Source organism: Lepidochelys kempii, chromosome 3 (assembly GCF_965140265.1).
Source record: "Lepidochelys kempii isolate rLepKem1 chromosome 3, rLepKem1.hap2, whole genome shotgun sequence".
NCBI lineage: Eukaryota > Metazoa > Chordata > Testudines > Cheloniidae > Lepidochelys > Lepidochelys kempii.
This window is the reverse complement of record NC_133258.1, coordinates 197,172,382-197,197,105: the sequence shown is the minus strand read 5'-3', so window position 1 is coordinate 197,197,105 and position 24,724 is coordinate 197,172,382. Positions and strand designations below refer to the sequence as shown.

Genomic DNA, 24,724 nt, shown 5'->3' with positions numbered 1-24,724 from the left:
TACACTCGCCAAATGTGTTCAAAATTATTTTAAAAGGGCCAATCAGACATTCGTGAGGATGCCATCTCTGCCCCACCCCATTTTCTGCTTACAAATCCCTGCAACTTAACTTTGTGATTTGCATTGGAAAGATTGCTTTTTTTGGTTCATTTCACTTTAGTATCTTTCAGCTATGCTGTGACATCCACTTAGACATCTTTACTGCAATTGTATCTTGATGAGATCAGATTGCCCACTGCAGCTATATCACAATAATAGTGAGATAAAATTCAGTCCGCCCTGCTTTCTTTTGATGAGCCACTCTATCCCGGCTGCATGAAAAAACAGCACATAAAAGAAAGATAAAAACCATTTTGCATTCAAAATTGCTCTGACTTAAGGCAGATTGAACCTTTTAAATAAACACAACATGAATAAAATAAAAGAATACGGTTTTAATCTTAAGAACTGGGTGGAAAAAAACCCGCAACGATTTACAGACTTGTCTCATTTCACCAGAAAACACATTTCAGTTCCTGTGAATGAAAGTTTTTCTTAATAACTCCTTTCTGTTGCCAAAATTTGTTTAGTAGCAGACTTCAAAATATGTCTGTGGCTGTGCTGTTCATTGTAAAGCTAGCATTTTGGATACTGACATTTATCGCTGGAGTCCTGTTTGCAGCACTTTCCTACCAAACATCCAGAAAAATGGACTTGCAAACCCTGCAACATACTGTCAATGGACTTTATAGTGGAGAATATTATTGAAGTTATCACTTTTTTGGTAGACCTATTACTGATACGTTGGCTGACGATCTCTTTAGGAAAATCCCCTGGCGGGGAGGATAGGCTAACGGAAAAGAAAAGATTTGGTAAGGGTCCCCTTGCAGCGTTTTCCTCCCCTGGATGCAGGAAGGATTATGAAAGCTGCAGATTTTGCAGGCCTGCTTTGTGGATTTGGGGACTGAGCCATCCCACAGGGATAACTGCTGCTCTGTTGGGCCCACTCTTCTTGGCAGCAGAGCTCATTGGTGCAGTCCCCTCGCTGCTGCTTAGTAGCAGTGCTGGAGGAAATCCAGAGGGGCAGCAATAGCGCTCTGAGTCGCATCACTTCCTGCCCAGATCTCCATTTGGAAATCCTGAAGCAGAGTGGGAAGCAGTCCAACAGCGAACAGACCGTCCCCCGATCAACCTCCTCATTCCATATTCAGTACCACCCCCAGAAACCTACTGAATCCTTTCTGTGTGGGGAAGGGAAGGGGATCCATGAAGTGGCATCTGTGAAGGAGGGACAGGGGAAGGGAAATGTGCTACAAAATTGACACTTCCCCTTTCAGCATAGCAATGTGGAGATGCCCACACACATTGCTGGGAGGAAAACTGGGCCTTTATTGTTTACTCTTTGCGAATGGTACCATAGGTGTGTGAGAAGTCTCCTAGAGGGCCTGATCCAAATCCCATTAAAGTCAATGGAAGGGTCCTCATTGAGTTCAGTGGAAATGGATTGTGGCCAGAGAGAATTTGAGAATATATAGCTATGTTATTTGTCTGTTTCAGATAAATATTTTGTCGTCTCCCAGAATTGCTGCATCTCTTTTTTCCTGCTTGAGTTGTGAAGGATAGTGCAATGTACAGCATATTCTGCTGCCAACTCTCATGATATCTGATGTTTTTCTTAAAGCCGCAGCTGCCAGAAGCATATGATTAGCTGAGAATCTCAGCTTTTTTTTTTTTTCAATCTATCCTCATGGTCGCAGCCAGAGCTGTCCCTTGGGTAGGGCTCTGGGCCCTATGCTTTGGGGGATCCCATGGGACGGTGTGATTGGCCAGCGCAGTCAGTCCCGGAAGACATAGGTGCGGGAACTAGGGGTGTGGGGTGCTGCAGCACCCACAGGCTCCCAGCTGCCAGCTCCGTGCCTAGGTTCTCGGCTGTTGGCCCTGCATGCCTGGGGTCTCAGCTGCCGGCCCCGCATGCCCGGGGCTCTGCTGTTGCCCCGTGTCCAGGGTCCTGGCTGCCACCCTGTGAGACTGTGGATCTGTTGCTGCCTTGCACCTGGTGTCCTGGCTGCAGGCCCCGCACCTGTGGCTTTGCTCCCGGCCTCAGCTCTGGGGGGGCACAGGGATAAAGGGGCTGGCTTTCAGCACCCCCACTATTAAAAATGTTCCAGCGCCACTGCCGGAAGATGAATTCATCACTTCCGCAGGGCCCTCCATCTCGTTGGCAATTAGTAGAGACAGCGGCCGGCTCAACTGCCCACAATTTGGTGCAACGAGTCCCCCGCCCCAGCAGAGCCCTGAGCCACCGTGGCACTATGGCCAAAAATAGCCCCCCGCCAGCAGCAGCAGGCAGTCCAGCACCAGCGGGATCCGGCCCAGTAGTGGATGCAGGGTGGGGCCTGATTTTTCCTGGGCCCCACACCCTCATAGGGATGGCCCTGGTTGCAACAAAAAGCTTGAAAATGTGTCCTGAGTGCACTCTAAAGGCTCAGAAAGCAAACGATAACTCAAAATTTATTATTTTTGTAAAATCTCGTGATTTGTAAGCCAGTCTCATGATTTTTGAATGCTTGGGGTTGACAGTAGTGAGTGCATGACAGTAACACACATACAGTGCCACAGACAGACAAAAGTTTATGATGACATGAAAGTTGCATTATAACTCGGAATTATATCATTCATCATTCCAACCAGATTTTTTTATTCATAGACAAAGTTCCTAGCTAGACAGAAGGTACCTATTCATTCTGTACCAAAATGAGAAGATAATGAAAATACTTCTGCCCCCAAGAAAGTATCATCCCGTGGTGCAGCAAGATGCAGTTCAAACCACAAGCATAACATTCCTTGAAAGCTTAGATCTGTTGTAGTCCCACATCTGCAATGGTATAGTTCTAGGACTTCTTTAATGTCTATTCTAAATCCACTGTTTTAGAGGGTTATAATTTAACTGAATGCCATCTCTCCACTTTGAGCAGGAGCCCAGGAGCCGATATTTTTAGGAAAAAAAAAATCTGTGAGAAAATTGATTTGGGCTTTTTTTTTTTTTTGAGACTTTGACATGTTTCAGGTGCTAGTTTGCACTTAGGATATTAAAAATTGATATTTGTGGCCAAGTTATGTCCATTGAAATGATCACTTAGGCCCTGACCTTTGAGACACTTATGCACATGAGTAACTTTACTTGAAGTCAAGTAATTACTAACATGAGTAAAGTTACTTGCATAAGTGTTTTAAGTGTTCAGTACCTTAGTGTTTAATGGGGAAAATGCCAAAAATTACCGGGAGTTTGATGTTTAATTCCATCTGTTTTGTTAGGTATTTCAGTCACTGAAAACTGAAGATTAGCAAGAATTACTGAGGAGAGGTTGATTAGTATCAAGTTGCTTCTTTTGTGATTTGGGTGGATTATTTTAGGCTGGATTACTTCATTAAAAATGTTTGCAGGAGATGATATTTTGAAATTCCATCAGGCTGTAAAGCTTTGGGTGGGTGTCATAAATCCAAATCATTAATTTGGTTCCAATACCAGTTAGTAACGTATATGCCGAATTCTGAATGTGCCATATGGATTTTTAACAGAGAATTACTGAATATGCGCTGCACTTGAATGGAGTTGACAGGCTGGGAAGAGATCCTGGGCTGGCGTCAGTTGGGGTTGCTCTATTTAGGTCAACTGAGCTATGCTATTTTACGCCAGCTGAGGATGTGAGCCATTGTGTTCCATCCCCAAGAGCCAAACCCCTGTATTTTTTCCCTTTTTGTTTCTAGCTGAAATTAGATAATTTTAAATTTCCGTGACCATGAAATACTGAGTGCTTTAGAGGCAGAGTAAGGGTTTGTCTACGCTTAAAATGCCACTGTAGTACTTCATTGTAGACACTACCTATGCCAATTGGAGGGATTATCTTGTTGAGTAGATAATCCATCTTCCTGAGAGGCAATAGCTGGGTCAATGGAAGAATTCTGTCAACCTAGCACTGTACACGAAGACATAGGTCAGTTTAACTATGTCGCCCAGGGGTGTGGATTTTTCACACCTGATTTTCTAGCGTGGACCAGGCCTCAAAGCAGGTGCTGAGCAAGCCTCCAACACAGTCCCAGCAATTCACCTCACGAGTGACATGCCTGCAACGCTCTGCCTTTATCAGCCCTAAGGCCTTTCATGAACACAGATTCCCAGCTGTGCTGAATTGTGCTCTAGTCCTGTAGGGCTGCTCGTTTCTAGAGTCTGACTGATGATCCTGCTATGTTTAGTTTGATGCTGTGTTTAACCTGTGGATAAGTATGCTGTTTAGCTCCTCCAAAGTGATTTATAAACGTATAAGCATAGTAAAATGTTTCATCTGCTGTTAGTCAGTTCAAACATAATTAAAAAAAAAAATCCAATGTATTTTTTCTCTTTTAAGTAGCTTGTTGTTAACCCTGTCAAATATTTCCCCTCTCAATTTTCCTTCTCTCTTAGTTAAAGAATAAAACTATTATGCTGAATAAATAAGCATATGAGCTATAAATGTTAGTCTTATTAACTACATTTGAACAAGATCATTTATTTTAAATGTTCTTAGGTAGATTAAACCCACCCAGATGAATTCACACTATGGAAGAGAGCGTGTTTAACCAAATATTAACTAGGCATAAAATGTTATCTGATTTGGAGAGTTATGACACAGACAGAATATTCCGCAGCCAGGTCAGCCAGAAGTCAAAGCCTCTACAAATATTAGGCCTGGAATCTGCCAGTGGCCTCTCAATCCTGCTGTAACCCATCATTCTCCTATTCTCTAATCAAGGCATGAAAATGTTAACGTTTTGTTGGTTTCTGCTTGTTTTATACTTTCCTCACAAGTGTGATGAACCCATGGTTGGCAGCATAGGACAATGTAGGGCGACATAAAAGCCAAATAGTTCAGATGTTTGAAGTTAAGAGGACATTTACTGAAGTTGCTAGCACTGCAGCTCAGATAGCTGGTGCTTGGGGTGACAGAGCTACACTTAATTGTCTTTACTTGAATTGTTTAAGGGATTACATTCATGCATTGTCTCTAGCACATAGAGGCTACATCGTTGCAGACACTCAGGAAGTAAAGATTGCCCTGGTTTGCTTTTGTTCACATTTAAAAGGTTACTAATGAAACTATAAGGGCCAAAAATATAACTGATGATTAAATGATTCCGAATTCTGCAGAATCTGCTAGCTTAGTTCAAGTTTCCTACTCACCATTCACAAGTAGACAAGTAGATTTTTTTCAAGTGCTATGCAAATGGATGTTCTCATAAATATTGTAGGTACAGATAAGGGAGCCCTTTGAAAATGCAATCTTGTGTGAGCAGCCTCCGGGCTCTCACACCAAGAGAAAGATCCACATGTATGCCAGTTTGCTCTGTCATCCAGACATAAGGAACAGAAGACAAGTTGGCTGATCAGAGAAGGGGAAAGCAGAGAGAAACTCGGTGGCTGTAGAATGAGATTATATAGTAGTAGTAATAATAATAATAATAATATCAAGGTAACTCTTAAATAGCACTTTTTGGCAGGAGATCTCAAAATGCTTTACAGATGGGGAAACTGAGGCACAGAGAGAGGAAATTACTTGTCTAAGATCACCCAGCCAGGAATAGAACAGATGCATCTGAAGTCCCAGTGCAGTGCTTGGGCCACTAGGCCAACATGTGTCTCACATACAACCTATAGCACGGTTTATGTCAGGGTTAACTGTGGTGAAGGCAAAACCATTCTTAGGTGTCTTAGGCACATGAGAAAAATGCAATAAAACACTGGCTCATTTTCATAAATGTCTGTCTATCATTGCAAAGCCATAAAGTGCATTTTACCTAACACATATTGTGAAGAACTTTGCAATGAATGTCTTAAAGAGAATTTTCAGCTGAAATCAAAATAGGACCATTGACAGATATTATTTTTTATCAGAAGTGTCATATACTGTGCTTGGATTTGGCTCTGGCCCAAAGGAACTTTCCACAAGAGGTGATAGTGGTTTATGGTTTATATAGTAAGGCCACACAAGTAAAAATAATAATGGTTAGCCCTTGCTGTTCAAAGTGCTTTTACATTTCCAGAGCGCTGTGCAAACATACTTTATTTCATGAATTAATGACAGTTACATTTTTGTGCATTTAGCATTGACCATTTGACAATAAATAGTTTTGAGAATTTTGTACACAACAGTGCATTTGGGCAGTTGATATAAATTATGCTACTCTTGTCAATTGCACGTGAACAACATCCTTGTAACATGAACCTCTTCTATCCTGATGGTGAGTAACTAGAATGGATGGTTAGCAGCGTATAGCACAAATGCAAATGAGGTGTTTTCTTTTCCCCTCTAATAAATGTAAATTAATGCCTGTTTGCCTCTGCTGCATCTTCGCTGTGACCTGTAGCAGAAATCAGTAACAGCCATCTTTGGCATTCCGGTTACAAAGCAGAATTAGATCTAGAAGATGCATATTATGGAATTACTGTACCAAAGGTTAGGCAGCAAGACTCAATAAAATGCTGGAACATATACGATCTTTGGAAAGCTGTCATTCTATTACCATCTATTAATTAATTTTATACTAATTCCTTAGAGATGGTTCTCTCCCCCCCCCCCATTAAAAATGTTGGAATACAGTTGACATTTATATCCTAGCAGAGTTTTTAGAATGAAGTATATTAAAGTTGCAATATACTCTGTTGAAGATGTCTGTCAATTATATCAAGCTTGCTTAATCATCTTTAACATGGGGACAGTTTGGCCAAGTTATAATCCACAATCATATGCCAAAATCCTAATCAGTCTTGTTACTGGATGTGCTGGGGATTACTAGTCTTGCTTGTTAGAAATGGTGGAGAGAGATAGGATTGGTGGTCCTTCTGCTAGTTGGTGGTGCAGAGAGATGGGACGGCTGGCACTACAAGTTGGGGATTGCTGGTAACTCGTCATTCTACAATTCTTCATAATACCGTGAAAGTTTTTCTTCAACACAGTGAAAGTTTATTATTTTGTCCTAACCACAACAAGGTCTTAATCAAATACTGGATGCAGTTACTTCCATGTAAAACATCTTGTACAAAAAGAAGGGAGAACTGTCTGGTAGGACAGAGGAAGATAAAGTTTTAATAATAGTGCCTAGTTTACATGGCACTTGTTAAGTTAAACGATCCTGTACTGACTTTCTTCACTGAGACAGAAATACTGTTTTGTGTATCCCAGGAGTAGTGGAGTCACTTCCAGTAGTGCTGAAAATCATTCTTAACCACCTACTCTCCCTGGCTCTGCTTTTTCTGATCACAAAGATTAGCTCCTACATTAGGATGAGAGAGATGGATAGGGACTAGTATTTTGAGCAAATCAGCTTTTGTCCTTTAGAAATGGTCTTTAAAGGCTCATATTACTGTGTTTAATTTGATCTGTAAGTGAATTCTGCAAGTGACAGCTAAATTGGTGACACATTTTCTTTCAAGGAGGGAGACAAGGTAATATTTACATGCGTAGGGTTCAGTGTGGGTTCTAATGCGGGCACTGGCTTTGTGGCTGCTGGTGAGTTGTGCTCTGTGGTGCCCGTTCTTGTACAGAGCTTTTCAGAAAGATGGATTTCTACCTAACAATGAACAACAAATTATTTGGGTGATAAATGCATTACAGTTATAAAGCTATTATGTATTTAATGTATTTATAACATTAGTAGTAGGCATGTACTTTTTAATCATCATGACAAAGAGTAATTATTCATTTCTCATATCAGCATTACCTCTAGAGATGATCTTAATCAAGTGAAAGAGAAAGAGGGCAAAGAGGGCCATGGAGCGATGGTGAGATAACTTAGGTATCCTAGTAAATTATCACTCCATCACTGAGTGTGTAATTTGTTGCCACTTACTGAATTTTTGGCTACCCAGATATACTTGGAGTCAAAAATGCTATTTCTGATGTATCATTGTCTTCTTGCTAGGATAGTTAGGGCATAATACCATTGATCCAAAACCCAGTGAAGTCAGTGGGAGTCTTTCCATTGACGTCAGTGAGCTTTGGATCAGGCCCAATCTGAATGCTAGTTAAATGCAGGATGAAGATTAGAATGATTAAATAAGCTATGAAAAATAGAGGCAATAACTCAATGAGAGATCCTTAGAAAAGGATAGTGTCCGTTTTATTTGGCCTGAAATGGATTTTAAAAACCTAATTACATATATTGAAAACATTACTAAGGCCAGATCCTGCATAGATTTAGGTATGTTTTATAACTTTGCACATGTAAGTAGTCTCATCCACTACTCACATAATTAAAGTTATGAACCAACTTTGCAGGATGGGGACCCAAGTGTGTAAATATAAATGTTTCATTTTTAAATAGTAATGTATATTCATGTAAGTTCCCCTCCCCCTCCAAAATATCTTCAGTTTCACTATTTTGAGTGCCACAATTGTGTTGGATTTCTGAAAGGAGGATGATCTCCATATATTGTTAAGTTTACACACACAGTTGTAATTTTATACAGTCAGATCAATGAAAACATGTAAAAATTCTCATTGAATTTGAAGGGAGTTGATAGACATGCACTGAAATTTATCAGTGCTTTGGTTTATATGGGGGTTTTCAATTATCTCTTTGAGTAACAAGAAAGTGAAAGTGAGAAATTGTTATACCCTTCAAAAAAAACAAAACCAAAGCAAACAAAAAACCCTGGTTGAAATCCTGGACCCACTGAAGACAGGGAATCTCCCATTTCTATTTCACCTCTTGTCTGCAATGACTTATAAACAAGGTGATTCAACTTAACAGGATACATGCTCCTTCCAGATTCTGTTGCATCTTCTTTTTCTGCAAATCTTATGTACAGCAAGTCTTGTTATTTTCTTATCTGTATTCCTTGGGGCTGTCTGTGTCTACAATTACAATTTGAATAGAATGTGAACCATTTTTCAATAAAAAATAGAATTTCACATCAAGACGGAAATGTAATGAAAGAGGGATTTTTTAGAGATGTAACACAAGGAACATCCTGGAGAATTGATAAAAGGCTCTCAATCTGATCTATATGCCCACAAGCATTCTTTGATTTTGATCCTAGGTAATAAATACAGAGCTCTGGTTCTTGACAAGTGATGCTGTATCTCATGTTGGCCTTTTGATAATACACGGAGAGAAGAAACTATCACATTCAGCATTGCAAAGCATTACTCAACATTACAACAGCTTTCAGAGTAGCAGTCGTGTTAGTCTGTATCCGCAAAAAGAAAAGGAGTACTTGTGGCACCTTAGAGACTAAATTTGTTAGTCTCTAAGGTGCCACAAGTACTCCTTTTCTTATTACAACAGCTTGTAAAATACTAAAACCACCAAAAGTTTCAAAAGTAGCAAGTGGTTTTGGATGCTTCAACTATTAGGTGTCCAACATGGTGCCTAATTATCAGAGTATGGGTGCTCTGTGTGTTCTGAATATCAGATCCCTTTAAGTTGTGTCAAATTGAGATCCAAAAACTCTGAGGAACTCAAAAGCACCAGTCACTTTTGAAAACGTAGGCCCAATTATACTACATTGTGTTTAATCTTTGTGGCGTTGAATAATTTATGTCCTAAAGCAAGAGAATACAGGTAAAAGTTAGCTCATTGATTACAAAATTTTGCTTGATTTTTGTGCCATGATGCAGTCTTACTCTAATGGAGATTCACAATGAAGGTATAATGATAACTTAATTTAAGATGATGATTTATCTCCTGAGAAATGCATAGCTGTTGTAAAACTGTCTGCCAGATACTTCCTGAGTACTATCCTTCACAAGCCCTTATTTATCACAGTTATATTTGCATGCATACCCTCTCTTCACATTTGCCATTTGTCATTGAGATAGCAAATTACATTCATCAGAATCCATTCATTCCCCTAGTATGGCTGAATACAGGATTATCTTGGCTGTGTCAGCGCCCTATGACTGGTAACTGTGAAAAATGGAGGTCATCTTCTGATATTCCAAACATGTATCTTCAAGGGGCAGTGGGTATTAAGCTGAAAACGATTAATGGCGCTTATGTCATCATATTTGTGTGGCATAAAACTGTATTCTGTAGACTGATGGATATCTTGGTAAAAACAAATGCATTTTTAAAGTACTATCTTGCCACTTTACTGATGAGTTTCAGTTGCTATCAGAATAAATAAACCCAGATGTTTCCTTAAACACTGGGTAGCTTTTATAGGTTTGTTTCTTCTTTCAGTTACGGAGCAACTTTTAACCGTTGACCAAAAGAGCAGACATGCGGTGCTTTTAACAACCACTTTATAATCTGTCTTTGTTAGCAGTACATGCTATCATCTGTCTTTTGCAGCATCCGCACTGCAACAGGGCCACTGCAGCAAGTAGTTCCTGCCTTGTATGTTATATTTAAAAACTGAAAGTGATCATAGGGTAAACAATAGGAGGAGTTGGGTTTTTTAATTCTTGTTTGTTTCAGTCTTGTGATCAGATGCAATAACAGATAGCTAGGACAAGCAAGCTTTTATTGAAGCCAACTTGCAAATTTGCTCAGGAATTACCATTATTTTGATTTTTAGCTATTTCTATTTGAAATCCAGATTGCTTCTTTCGAACGTTTGGAAAGCTGCTGCAGTTGAATGACAAATGATTCATTAACAAAAATAAAGTGAACAACACCTCAGCACAGTCAGGCACCGGAAGAGAATACTGTAAACACACTTGAATACAGAGTAAATGGGAAGGAGAAAATACTGAAAACTTGCAATGTGCTCTCTAGAGGGGAACATGCTTTCTGATGTAAAGACGAACACTCTGATTTAGAGAAGGGATTTGTAATGGATTTGCTCAATGAAAGTATGCATTGAAATAATGTGCCAGATTAAAAATTGATGGTATTAAGTGAAACTGGATCTCTTTATATCAGGTCTAAATTTAGTCTTTTATGTTTCAGTTCCCCTCGTACATGAATCTCAAGGCCTATTTCAGAAGCAGCTTGGTTCAAGGGATAAAATATCGGATTGGGATTGAGGAGATCTGGGTCTTAGTGCTATTCTGCTGTCAGCATTCTTTGTGATTGTGAGCATGTTATGTAATGCTCTGTGCCACAGTTATACCATACATTTAATCAGATTGTATTGCGTACCCGTGTTTGAGATCTATGGTGAAAATCACCCCAAGTGGAAAGTGCGAGTGTTATTCATTTGCTTTAAAATGTGCCATAAATTTATGCCAGAATAATTATTGATGGTATATGTGATACCCACAAGAGAGTTAATTTGTTCTTCATGTGATTTGGGTAAAAGGACTCCTGCCCTCAGGATTACTGATCAGCCAGTGAGGGCTGTTTTGACAATGTTTTGCATTTATCTTGATTTCATGGCTTGGTGCATCACCATTGCATATCCTGTTAAGGGTACAGATTATTGTGAAGCTTAGACAATACATCTAAATGCTGTTGTTTATATTAATCTTTTAAACTCATAATAAATGTCAGGTGATTGTTTTGGCTTTGGTCTCTTAATTACTTTTCACTCCAGGCAGAATAAAAATCATAAACTAGAATATCAGACCACTAATAATATTGCTTTGTGGGTGTTTTTGTCTTAAATAAAAAGTTACTTCCTCACAGCTAGTCTTCTACAGCTATTTGTTCCTTGGGTGAAGTGACAGGGCTAAATGTATACCATTATGAGAGCAATGCAAACTCTGCAGTTCCACCCTGGCAGGAGGGTTTGGAATATGGGTTCTCACCCACAGTTTTGCTTTGAGGTTCAGGGTCAAAGAACCCCCAAACTCAAAGTCGTGAACCTCAAAACCAATACTTTTTGCTTTGAAAGCATAAATATTTGTGTAGAAAGCAAGAGCGTTGAAGGGTGGCCCAGGCATTGGCCTGTGTTTGCCTAAAACTTACCTGTCCCTGGTTTGCCTGAAACTCAATACACTTTTGCTCAAAAGGTTTGTGAACCTTCATAAACCTGGGCTTGGATTTTAGGTTTGTAATGAAACCTGAAAGCAGGTGAGTTTCATTATGGAAAGTTGCACGCTATTCATCAATAGTCAAATTCACCCCTATATTGAGGGAGAGCATGATGCCTATGCACCACTTAACTCCTATTTTAAGGACTTAAGTGGTACACAACATGGGTGCCAGAAGTGGGGGAGGGGGCTTGGCCCCATCACTTTTTACTTGCCTTAAGGGCAAGTGTCAGGGGGAGGGGGCAGAGAGGAGTGAGCAGGGGGCAGGGCCTCGGGGGAAGAGGCAGAGCAGGTGCAGAATGGGCCATTGTTGGGTGCCGGTGGACCCCCACCACACACATTTGTACCTAAGATAGATAAATAAAGTAAGTGCCAATCTCTCAGGGAGCCAGGACCAATGCCAGGCAGGGCTTTGAAAATGGCGATAGTACCCATAACCTCAACTCTGTGTTCAGTGATGAGCCAGTGAAATGTGTTGCTCAGCAGTCAGGCTGCTGTATTTCTAACTGTGAGGGTAGTTAAGAGTGGAACAAACAACCTAGGGAGGCTGTGGAATCTCATTCATCGGAGGTTTTTAAGAACAGGTTAGATAAGCACTTGTCAGGGATGGTCTAGGCAATACGTAGTCCTGCCTCAGTGCAGGGGACTGGACTAGATGACTTACCAAGGTCCCTTCCAGTCCTACACTTCTATGATTCTAAGTGGCCAGGCTATAATGTTCTAATGTCACTAGAACACAGTGACTCTTTTGGGTAAAGCACTAGACTGGGAATCAGGAGATCTCTGTTCAGTTTTCAGCTCTTCCTTTGTGACCATGGGTAGTTATTTTGTGTCTCTGTATCTCAGTTCCACATCTGTAAAATGGGGATAATAATACTTCTTTTCTCTCCGCCTTTGTGTCTCTTGTATATTCAGACTGTCAATTCTTTGGGGCAGGGATTATTTTTTATGTGTATGTACAGTGTACAATAGGACCTGATTTCATTAGTGCCTCAAGACACTACCAGAATATAAATAATACTAAATATATACACTAAAATGCACAGAGCTCTCTCTTTAAAACTCTGCATGAAAAGGGGTTTGGATATATATGTACAATTCTGCAATACCCCAAAGAAAATATCAGACTAATGCTGATAATGACTGACACCATACCACCAGTGACAGATACAAATAATGCTGTGGCTAGAGGCCATGATTAATGAATAGACCTGAGTGAAATAAATGTAAGGTGGCCAGGTGCTCCATTTTTTACTGGAGAGTCCAGTCGAAAAGGGGACCTCACAGTGTCCAGTCAGATCTACTGACCGGGACACTCAAAGTCCAGTAAAGTCTGGCAGGGAGGCGCAGAGTCATCACCCATGCGAGCCCCTACTCAGCCAGGGCCACCTCCTACCTGCATCAGGCGGCTGCACCTCCCAGCCCAGGCGAGTCCCTCCTGACCCATGCAGGGAGAGGGGAAAAGCAGTGGGTGACGGAGGGAGGAGAAAAGAGGAACAAATGGGTGTGAGGCTTCAGGGGGAAGGGGCAGGGAAGGAATGGGGTCTTGGGGGAAGAAGCAGGGCAGGAGTGAGGCCTGGGGGGAAGAGGCAGGTCTTCAGGAGGAGAAGGTGGGGAAGGGGAGGTTCTAGCACTCTGGCTGGAGTGTCCAGTTTTTAAATATTACAAAGCTGGCAACCCTAAATAAATGCCTTCCTTAGACCTGTAGAAAAGGCCTGGGAAGTAAAGAACGCTTCTGCCCACCCCAGGTCCTATTGCTACCTGACCATGGCACGTCCTGGAGAGGGAAGAAGGGGGTTCTGGCTGCCCCAGGCTCCTGTTTCTTCCTGGCCTTGTGTGGGAGTCCAGGGAAACACAGATCCCTTGCCCGCACCAAGCTGGGCATCAGCAGCTGTGTTACCGTGAAACACTTTCTTACAAGGGCCAGGGAAGAGCATGCAGGCGATCTCCCCTCAGAGCAGTACCTCAGAAAGACGTTATCATTGCAAGCTCACAAGACAGTGACCATCAACCAAATGGTGAAACTCACTAAACATTTTCAATGTGATTTTGAATTTCACTGTGTCCTTCTAATAAAGTACCTGGTCCTAATGTCTGACTCAGGATTCAGTCCAGTGTAAAACAGCTTCAGTCTTCTAAGTAACACAGGGCCTAGAAGGCTGCAGATCATGCATCAGGTGCAGCTAACCAAATTAGAAGAAAGGTATGCCTCTTACCCTTAAATGGTGCCTGTCAAATAGATAGGTTCCCAAGGGAAAAAAATCAATATGTTCCACAGCCTGGAGCTGTAAAGCTCCCTGCTAAGCAAAGGACTCATGCAATTTAACTCCCTGCCTCCTGTGATGCAGAGCTCTTAGTTTTTGGGTTCTTTGATCCACCTATTCACAGCTGTGCAGGGAGCAGAATTTAATCAAGCTCTGAGAGGGGAAGGGTGCATCCAAGACTAGCCTTCAGAACAGAGCTGTCAATCAAGGGTGAGCCTGAATACCCTCAAGTTGTAGCCCCTTTAAACCCTTTCCTCAATTGAGTGGTATTCATTCAGCTGTGGAAGAGCTAGCACCTGCAAGAAGACATTGGAGATTCACTGAGCATACCAAGTAGAGTGCCTCAATATTATTTTTCTTCCCTCAGTGAAGGGGCAGCATGAAATACCTAATCAAGCTGGCATTCCACAACCACAAGACAGGAGATTTTCCCTCTAGAATATGGAGTAGCCAGCTCAAATGCAGGTTCCAAAAGTCCTGCTGCACTTTTGTGAGTCAGCAGGCAAGTGTTTTTATGCTGGATTAAACCTTTACTTGATGTGGTTGGAATGGAAGGGGTGAGGACAAGGGTTACTTTCCACAGCTAATTTCAAATTATTTTAGCTGGGTATGTCAGATAAAATATTCAGTGACTGGCAGGATGCTAGAATTTGGTTTAATTTCAGATTTACTATCTGCCAACACATGCCATTCAATCAGATAAACACAGGATTTGAGCTGTCATCACAGCATTTTTATGCATACTTAAAAACAGGACACTTTTTCACACACTGAGAAGAAATTGAACGGGTTTATAAATAGAGTATGTACAGTGAGGACACTGGAAAAATTCCACCAGTTTGAAAAATACTGCCATTTCCAGAGCGATTCCTTGTTTTTAGAGCATTGCATTAGAAACACTAGGATCCTTCAAGCTCAGGGAATATTTTAAGGGTGTCAACTGTGTACAGGAAAAAAAAAAGAGAGCGAGCATATAATAAAGCCAAATTAAAATAAAATGTGGACTCTATAACAGACTAGACACACTGAGACTGCAGAGACCACCATGGACTTCTGCGTGCATGACTAAAATTAATTCTCTGATGTATAAGTGTCTGTAGAGCAGGGCCTTGTTAGGCTGTCTGTCACCACCCTTAGGTGATACCCATCACTTAGTATCCAAGTATCCGGTCAAATAAGCCCAGGAGGTGAAGATAGAATATGATGATGTAGGATAGCCTGACGATCACTGGGGAAATCAACGTTTACAATAAATATAAATTAGGGAAATGAAGCGTAAAGCGCCGATCCTGCAAACACACACACTTCACTTTGCTCTTGTGAGTGGCCCTGTTAACTTCAGTGGAACTACTCCCATGAATAAAGCAAAGTAGCTATGTAAATGTTTGCTGGATTGGGGCCTTCCATTCTAAAACATTGTATCATTGCCCCTTTGACCTGAGCAGTTAGCTAATATTCAGTCCCTTCAAGATTGTTTCCATTAGGAGAAACTGATGATACAAATCAAGTATTTCTCTGGTGTAATCTTGTTTATTTACAAAGCATGTGCACCAAGTCCTGTTTCTCTGAATACAATAGAAACAAACAATAGCAGGCAGTTTCCTTGCTCAGAAATACCACCTTGTGCCTCCCAGCAAACTCTGTGCTCAAGAAGCTCTGACTCTCTGCTTCCTGTCAGAGTCTTGCTCACAGGTTTCTCCAGGATCCCTGCTGGATTTTGCCTCTAACACTTGCAGCCTACAAAACCAGTGTCCTAGCCCTGTGCTTTCCACCAGGGAAATCCATGCTGATCTAGGTTAGCTCTGATCAGGCCTCTCCATGCAGCCAAGTGCCTTGGTTGCTAGCCACCCGTTTCCAGCTGTCTCACTACTTAAAGGGGCTTCATTGCTCCTTCCGTTGAGCCTACGACTGGTTTGCACATTGACTTGATCAAGGGCTGTGATTCTCTTTGATTCAAAGATTCATTCACTGGTAGCCATTACCACTGCCCAGCATAACATTCATCCATCATTTTTTTGGCACTTTCACTCCAGAGTAAATAGATGTTGCGCTACGTGGAGGAATGAAAGGATGGATTTCTCTGCACTGAGATAGGAGAGTTGTGTATAAGCATTTGAGGACAGGATCTGGCCCTTAAATTCTTCCAAGAAGCTGCTTTTCTGAAAGGCCAAGTTTTTCTAGTAAGGATTAGGAGGAGGGTTGTTTTTTTTATTTTTTTTCTCTCCATGTTGACAGTTCTTTGTTCTTCCTGTGGTGCACAATGGCTCTAGCGCCCCAGACTCATTCACCATCGGGGAAGGCAGCATGTGCCCCTGTCGGAGGTTCCACTAGGGGGAGGGCAGCTTTAAACAGTGGTGAGGTCTCCATAGGGACTTGTCAGCATAGAGGCTGAATCCTCATTTCTCTGATCTTTCTGGCTAGCAACACTTGCTTTTCCGGAAACGCTGGCTAAGTGCAGGCTGGACATGTGTTGGGTACATGGTGTTGCATCCCCGTTGTCGGTGATCTTTCTGCTGCTGGGGCCCGGTGCCCTGGGTTACGCTGACTGGTACAAACATAAGCAAGGGTTGAATTGAGCTTCCTGCAATTTTTCAGTCTTCAGTTGTTGCTCTCTCTCTGGCTCTCTCTTTCTTTTTAAGAGAAACCTTTTCACATGTAATGATCTCCAAGGCAATTTACTTTTAAAAGGTGGCGGATGCTGCACACATTATGTGTTATGGTGCCATTTATACACTTGGCCTCACTGACTGTATGGCGTAGTAAATGTTTTATTTACCCTGTGTGCTGTTTGTTCTGTAAACAGCTTTTGTTTTTGTTGCATTTCTGGCTATATTATATAGAGAGTAAATAGTTTCATGTTAATTAAAAAGACACGAAAGCTTTTCAAGCCATTCTAAAATGCTAAACAGTTTTGCAAATATGTTTGTCGGGCAAAGATTGAATAAAGAGCTCTTTGTTTACCCATTTGTTCTATTGTACTTATGCTAGACACCCCTTGTGTGACTCTTCCATCAAACACTGCATCTAGGTACTCAGCTGGAATGCCAGAGCACATTTATATCATGCTCAGAGGTGGTTTGCATAAACAGTAGGCATTTAGCAAAGAACACAGTAGTGAACTGCAGTGAAAAATGGTGTTTTGTATATTACAATACAGCTCATACAACAAACACAAAACAATGTTTTTCCACTTAGCTGGCATACAAAATGTCAGTTCAAACATTTCTGTGCTGTTATTAAATATTATTCTTAACATTTATTATCACTCTAGTTTCACTATGAATAATTTTGTTTCTTACAGCTGGATCGTGTCATCTTCTGCGTCTTTTTGGAGGTCGACTACAAAATTTTCAAGAAGAAAATGAGCGAATATTTCCCCACAGGTATGTGCAGTCATTAGTTGCCTTCTGACTTTCATGAACTGGGCAGTAAAAAGACAGCACTTGGCATCTTCTTGCCATGCCACAGCAAAAAATTAAAACATTCGTGTTCTTTCAAGATCAACTACATATTAAGGCTGCAATCCTGCAAACACTTATGCATGTGCTTAACTTTTGAAATCAATGGAGCAACTCATGGTAGCAAAGATCAGAACATGCAAAAATGTGTTTGTAAGATGGGAGCCTAACTTTGTGATATTGAGAATTGGTTGTTTCCACATTTTTGCTGTCTCTGTCTCCAGTCATTAAAACTAGTTTTATAGCACCAAACACTGACTTCAAGAAGGAAATGATTTACAACTCATGTAAGTGAGGGAAGAATAAGGCTGTCTGTGTTTATGGCTTTTTCATATGCTTTGTCTATGTTTTCTCTTCATTAATGATGCTGGTACGATTTCATTGTGACAGAAAAAGTATCACAGAGCTAAAACCTGAATGAGAACTTTAAAGTTTGAGATGTCCCTGTACAAAAATGAATCTGAGGAAAGCAGCTCTCTGGAGCACTTAGGGAATGTTAGTAATTTGTCTTGTGTCTCACATAGAAGTCTCCTATTTGGAATGTAAGAAAACCTAATGGATAGTAAATGGAAAAAAAACCCTCAGAGTAACTGATTCATTTTTATTGTGTCCATCATTAGGGATTTTTATTTGTTTTATTTTTCAACCCTACCTTGCTTTTTTTCTTTTTATTGCTTGTACAATGCTTTGTCCTTTCTGTTGCATTGCTTCTTCTGAGGGATGTTCTTGCCTATTCTTAGCATTCAGATTCTAGCAGGCTGATGCTCCTGAATTACATGTGCACCCACTCTAAGATGCCTTTACTCTGCCAGGTTGACGTAAAGGGGCCACAGAGTAAATGAGCATCATGCCCCAGGTGGCTAATGTGGATCTTAGCTGCCTTTTGGCTATCCAGAAAGTCACAGTGGCCAAAAGTGTGTTCCCCCCCCCCACACACACACATCTGGGCTTGTGTCAAGGAAATTTTGACCTTTCTGCCTGATGTCACTATTGTTTTAGATGCCTCTGTCACCTCCTGATTCAATTATTGCAGTGATCTCTCAGGGAGGCTACAACTGAAGACCCCCTGAGTACTTCAGCTAGCACAGACTGTGGCTGTCAACTTACTTAGCAATATATTGTGTCTGGAATATTATGCATGTGCTCCAAAGACTGCATTAGCTTCTAATTCATTCAGTGTGATACTCTTTGGCAATGTGGCCCAGTGGTTAGGAGAGTGGATTCGGTCTCAGGAGATCTGTGTTCTGTTGCTGGCTCTGATATTGAGCAAACCATCCTCCTCCTCACAGAGCCTAGGTATTTAAGAGAGAACTTCAGGGCCCCTAGTCAGAGGAGAAAGGGAATGGAATTTGATTCCACCTTGATCTGACACAGCCTGACTTGTTGACTTCCTGAGCACACTGCAAGGCAGAGGTGACAGATAACTGCGGATTGGGGGTGGGGCACGCAATTGAAAGGTTCTGTGGGGGCATGTGACCGCCACACGCATTGCCTCTGCCTCCCCCCTCCTGGCCCCCGAAAAAACTCGATATGTATGCAGACAACATACATGAGCAACTACCTCCTCCTGCTCCCTGTCCTGTGGCTGGCTAGCCCCTTGCAGAGCTTGCAGGCATCCCTCCCTGCCTGAACTATCCTCAATCCATTAAGCAAGTGTTCAAAACAAGACAAACAAAAGGGGCAACACAATTGGGATGCACAGTCCTCCATGCCCCATCAGGGTGGGGGGCGGTGGTGCTGGGTCGTCTCTGTTAACAAGGAGGTTGGGGAATTATCAGTCACTTTTTGTTGGGTGGGGGGGGAACATGACACTCCCCAAACTGCCTTCTCCTTGATAGGCACGTTGGAGGCTGCTGCTACTGCTTCAATGCACCCCCAGCAGTGGCAACAGCAGAGTCCACCCCCTCTTTCCCACTCCCAGCCCCCAGTCTGCTCCTCTCACTCATCCCCAGGGCTTTTGGGCTGGATGGGGCTCCACCTGAGCTGCCTGGTGCTGAGCACCACGTCGCAGCTCCTGTACCCAATCTCAGAGATGCTCCTCGGACTCACCTCAGCGGACCGTCTGCCAAACGGGCCCCAGGAAGCGCTAGGACTCCAGTCGCAGGGAAGGAGAAGCAGCTCAGTGTAGTGTGTGTGGGGGGTGGTTAGCCCACAGCCGGCCATCCTGCTGCTTCCTCCCTTCCCACGCTGGATGGACACACGGTGAGTACTGCTGAAGCCCCTTGCTGGTGGGCATCCCAGTGAGAGGCGGCCTGAGAAATCGGGGGTGGGGTGGGGTACATGACCCTACATGCCCTCCCCCGATGTGTCACCTCTGCTGCAAGATCCATATGGCACTCAGTCTTTTGGAACAGAAAGGGGTTTCTGTTTGGGTGGCTATAGTTGGGGTGCAGTGGCTTTTATTGTCCTTTTGACACATTAAATTAATTATTTTTGACATGGACTTGAGTTACTTAGGTGCATGGGAAGGTGTTTATGAGCTTCTTGTATAAAGTAAACTGAAGAGGGGGAAGACCCCCGAAAGGTTCAGTGCTGCAGGTGGCTGAGCACTGCTGGAAGAGGTGTGGACAGGCAAAGCTTAAGCTCAGCACCTGTGCAGGGTGCCTTGCACAGAGGGACAGATTTTCACACTCAGCACTCACAAGTGGGGACAGATTTTCAGAAGACCTTCGGGCCCATTTTTAAAAGGAGCTTCAGATAGACCAAGATTTTCAAAAGTGACTGGTAATTCTGAGTGCTTCAGTTTTTGAGTCCCCAGCTTGAGATGCCTTAAAGAGGGGAAAGGTGATTTTCAGAAAGAGCAGCGCATCTACCTTCTGTAAAGGAGGCACTTTAAAGTGTCTCAAGTTTGGCACCAAAACTCACCAATTAGTTTTGAAAATTTTGGCCCTAGCAAGTGATGAAGGATTGCCCAGAGGTTAGGGCATTAGCCTGGGACTTAGGAGAGTTGGATTCAATTCCCTGCTCTGCCACAAACAGTCTGTGTGGCCTTGGGTAAGTCACTTAGGGTCAGATTTTTAGAGGTATTTAGGTGCCTGGTTCCCAATGAAATCAATGAGACTGAGGTGCCTAAATACCTTTAAAAACTGGTCATTAGTCTCTCAGTGCCTCAGTTTCCTACCCACAGATCTCTGACCCAGCTGAGTTGTCCACGTGCAGAGAAGTAAGCAGAGCCTGAGTATGGACACTGAGCATACTGCAGCCACTGAGCGATTTCATTCCCAATAGCTCTGTGCCCTACCCCTAGAAACAGAGTCGATAACACCACTCCCTCCACTGTCAGAAGTAGCGGTGGGAAGAGTGCCTGTCTTAACGTTCCTTCAGGAGGGATCTCCCTAGCTGACTACCAGGCTGAGAGATAGAGACCTGCTCTGGAAGGGTGCAACTGAATCCACCATGACACCTCCACAAGTGTCTTTTGAGGAGTACAATGAACCCCTGCAGCTGCCGACCCCTCTGTATCTTCCCCTGTGATGGCAGCTGTGTGTTATTATTTTGACACCCCCGCCCCAACATTATTAGCCTTCAGGTCTCACTGGAGGTAGAGGGGAAGGGGAATCAGGATTCACAGAGAGCCTAGAAAGGTCATAGTGGAGGGAATATGGTTAGCTCCCTAACCCATCTAAGAAATTTGACCATGAAGCAGATGTGCAGCCATCAAAACAGCCTGACTATCCTGAGGATTGGTCAGGCTGAAGCAAAGTTCCCTTCTGTGGGAAACTTTGCAGCCCTTAGAATATGAACTATAGACATTTTGGGAACAGTCATCAGAGAAAATAATTAAAATAAATACAGGAACACTAAAACATTTAACAAGATCTAAAAGATTAGCAAGAAGGGAGGAGCAACCCTATCAGGACAAATAATAATGGAGAGAAGATAAAAAGTAGGGGGGCTGCAGAAGTTGCAATTTCCCCCTGCATGCTGAAGAGGGGAATCTGGGTCTGAACTCCAAAACCTTTGGTGGAGTTTATATCCTGGGTGTTGTGTGGGACTCATCTCTACATTACACCTTCCATCTTAGTCTCTAATGATTAAACATTCAAATGATATCGGCATCCTTCTAAGTAACATCATGTTGAGGAACATAGGATCATAGAAAATACATGGCATACTTCACCAATCATTCTTAAACAAAATATCTCAAATGAAGGGGTGGGTTCTGACTAAACCTATACCAGCTCTGCAACAATAGAACTCATTTGGCCTGATTCTCCACTCCCTTGCACCTTATTTACATATTTATTTGTATTTATTTATTTGGCTTTCTATAATAATAAAAAGGGATGCCTATCTGAGAACTCTAGGCCCCCAGACACCAATTATAAAACCCCAAATGAAACAGCCAGTGGAACTGAACACCCTATAAAAACACAAAAGTCTCCTCCATCCCCATACAACCAACCCCACCCTCAGTATCAACCCACACAGATAAATGTCCCTGAAATAGTGCCAAATCACATCTTTGCAGAGGTGTAAAATGCCACCCAATCAGAATGATGGACTTTTACATTGTTGTGTTCACTTTGCCGATGTGTAAATGACTACACGAGGTACCAGGGAGTGGAAAATCATGCCTTAAATTTGTTTCCATGTGGCTTACTACCTTACCAAAAGTTGATTAAAATTAATTTTTTCTGTAAGTAAAACGGCATTACAAGAGTATTGAGAGTTTTGGGAAGGACATAATAGAAAACATCAATTTAATATTTGATGGACATCCATGACACTAATTGGCACTTCTGTTGGCAATCTCAGAAGAGACATAAGGACTGAATGGGTTTGAAAAGTGATCCACATTCTCATTCCAATCAGGACTGAGGCACAGTGGTAGGGCAGTGTGCCATATCTTGTGATGTTGTTGCCTATGCCAGGCCTGTCCTGTACAATAAACACTTTCTTTTCCAGTGATGTCAACCCAGCAATTCTCACCAGCATTAAATTCACTTTAATTAAAAAAAAATACCCCTATATAATGGTTCCATTTCCTGAATTATTCTTTTTTTGCTCTTTTGTGAGCTATCTTCATTTGGCTTTTCTTTCACTGTGATTTACATATAAAGACGCTGACAATTATTGTGCAGCTGCCTTGACTTTAAAGGTGTCCCATATCTCTGGAAGACCTGTTTCTTGAACAATGGACTTTAATATAGCTCCATGACAGGGAGCTTGCTACAGTCACTGCCTCTGGCAATAACTTTCTGACATTTAGATTATATTCTGGAGGGATTCATAAACTACTGATGGTTTTTTATATTCCATATATTCTTAAAGCAAAGAAAAAGACTTTTTTTTAAAGTAGCAGTGTTCCTGGTTTGCCATGTATTTCAACTGATACTGCTCTATCTTAGTATTCACTGGGGTGCTTCTTTAAACTGAGAGAAAAGTTGTTGAGATTTCAGATGTGAACCTAGTGTCAGAAATTCTAAGAAATGTTTCCACTTCAACATGTGTGGACCCGGTTACTTAGAAAAGCAATACCTTCATGATTTTATCTACAGAAATAGTTATTACTTTAAACTTGGTGTATTAATAAATCCAGAAAGACATCCAAATACTTGAGCTAGTCAAGTGATAGTGATACGAAGCTAGAGTTACACCTCAGTGTGTTTCAGTAAGTGGAATACAGATATAGGGAAATAGTTCCATTACTGGGACATAATTTAAAGCATATTTTGCAAATGGAGTGCCGGAAAAATTAGTTGAGTAATGCTACTTATCCTGCACCAAGTGCCAAAAGCCTAGTCATTTGTAAAGTGTAAATATCTATAGGGGGAAAAGCAGACCACTATGGTAATATGAATCTATGGATAATTCATAACGTACTCTTGTGTATGAATGTAGTTGTTTGGTCCTCATTGTTATAATCTAAGCATTTCTGAATTAGAGTCACTGTAGTCAGTGGATCGGGGCTTGATACAAAGCCCAATGAAGTCAATGGGAGGCTTATGTAGGCTTTGATCAGGCCCAGAGCCCACTCATAATGGTTCATGGTCACTGACACAGAAAAATACTGGGTTTTTCTATGAACAATTTTTTCTGTTGAACGTTTTGTTCTTTTGCCGATAAACTTCTAAAATGTAAGCAGGAAAAAAAATAGAATGAGCGTAGGAAGACATTCCTCTGTGTCTAGAGCAATAGCTTAGTCTTAACTTAAAAGGGAAGAGAAACAGCCAAGTCTTTCTGTTTCATATCTTCTTATGGAGTAAAAGAGCTCTGACATTTTCAATCCAGCTATGTTGTGAAATCCCCTCAGCTGTTAGTCCACAAGAATGTACAGATACAATGTATTGCCACATGACTTCCAGCAAGCCAGGAATCCTATCCTGCAACTCTTGTTCACGCACGTAGTTTTTACTCACACCATTGATTTCAGTGGACCAGTCACATGAGTAAATGTGACAGTAAAGGGCCCAATATTTATATTGCTTAGCTGGAATCCATTGTTCCTTCTAACAGAATCCTTATCCAGTTTTCTATCCATTGATTTTTATTGATAAATATGTTTCTATAACATCTACTGGGAAACACAGCAAAAACCTGTAGGAACTTACAGGAATTCTGGGATTGGGGATCAAATTAGAAAACACCCACGATTTCTCTCTTGGAACCCCATCATTTTGAAAGCGCCATTTTCAGGCTGCTGTCAGGCAGCACGGAGGGCACACTGCTGAGATCTGCAATCCTGACAATCATTAATACAACCTGGATAATGCAGTTGCACAGGCAGATGGATTTGACTCAGCAGCTTTAGATGCCGCAGCAATACGGCAACAGGTGGAGGAGGAGCAGGAGGAAGAAATGGAGCAGTTAGTTTTGCAGGGCATTTATCTGGAGCAGCTTCACTTGGTGGATTGCCACTTCTGGGCTTGATCAACTAGCACTGACTGGTGGGACAGGATAGTGAGGCAGCACTGGGGTGACCAGCCGTGGCTGCAGAATTTCAGGATGCAGAAGACTACTTGGCTATGTGGTTGATTGAAATGGTGGTCCCAGTATGGTTTGTTTCCCATTGTTTGCAGAACAGTGCTGGCATGGGATGCTGTGCTTGACCTTCGTAACAAAC

The 24,724-nt window shown here is 41.9% G+C and overlaps 1 protein-coding gene across 2 annotated transcripts in view; it reads left to right on the top strand.

Moving 5' to 3' along the window:
* MACROD2 (mono-ADP ribosylhydrolase 2) overlaps nucleotides 1–24,724 on the top strand; it is a 1,311,577-nt gene that overhangs the window by 1,174,997 nt on the left and 111,856 nt on the right. For both annotated transcript variants that reach the window (XM_073339563.1, XM_073339564.1), the window contains one exon: nucleotides 17,502–17,583. In XM_073339563.1, the coding sequence (XP_073195664.1) occupies nucleotides 17,502–17,583 (82 nt within the window). The remainder of the gene's footprint in view (nucleotides 1–17,501; nucleotides 17,584–24,724) is intronic.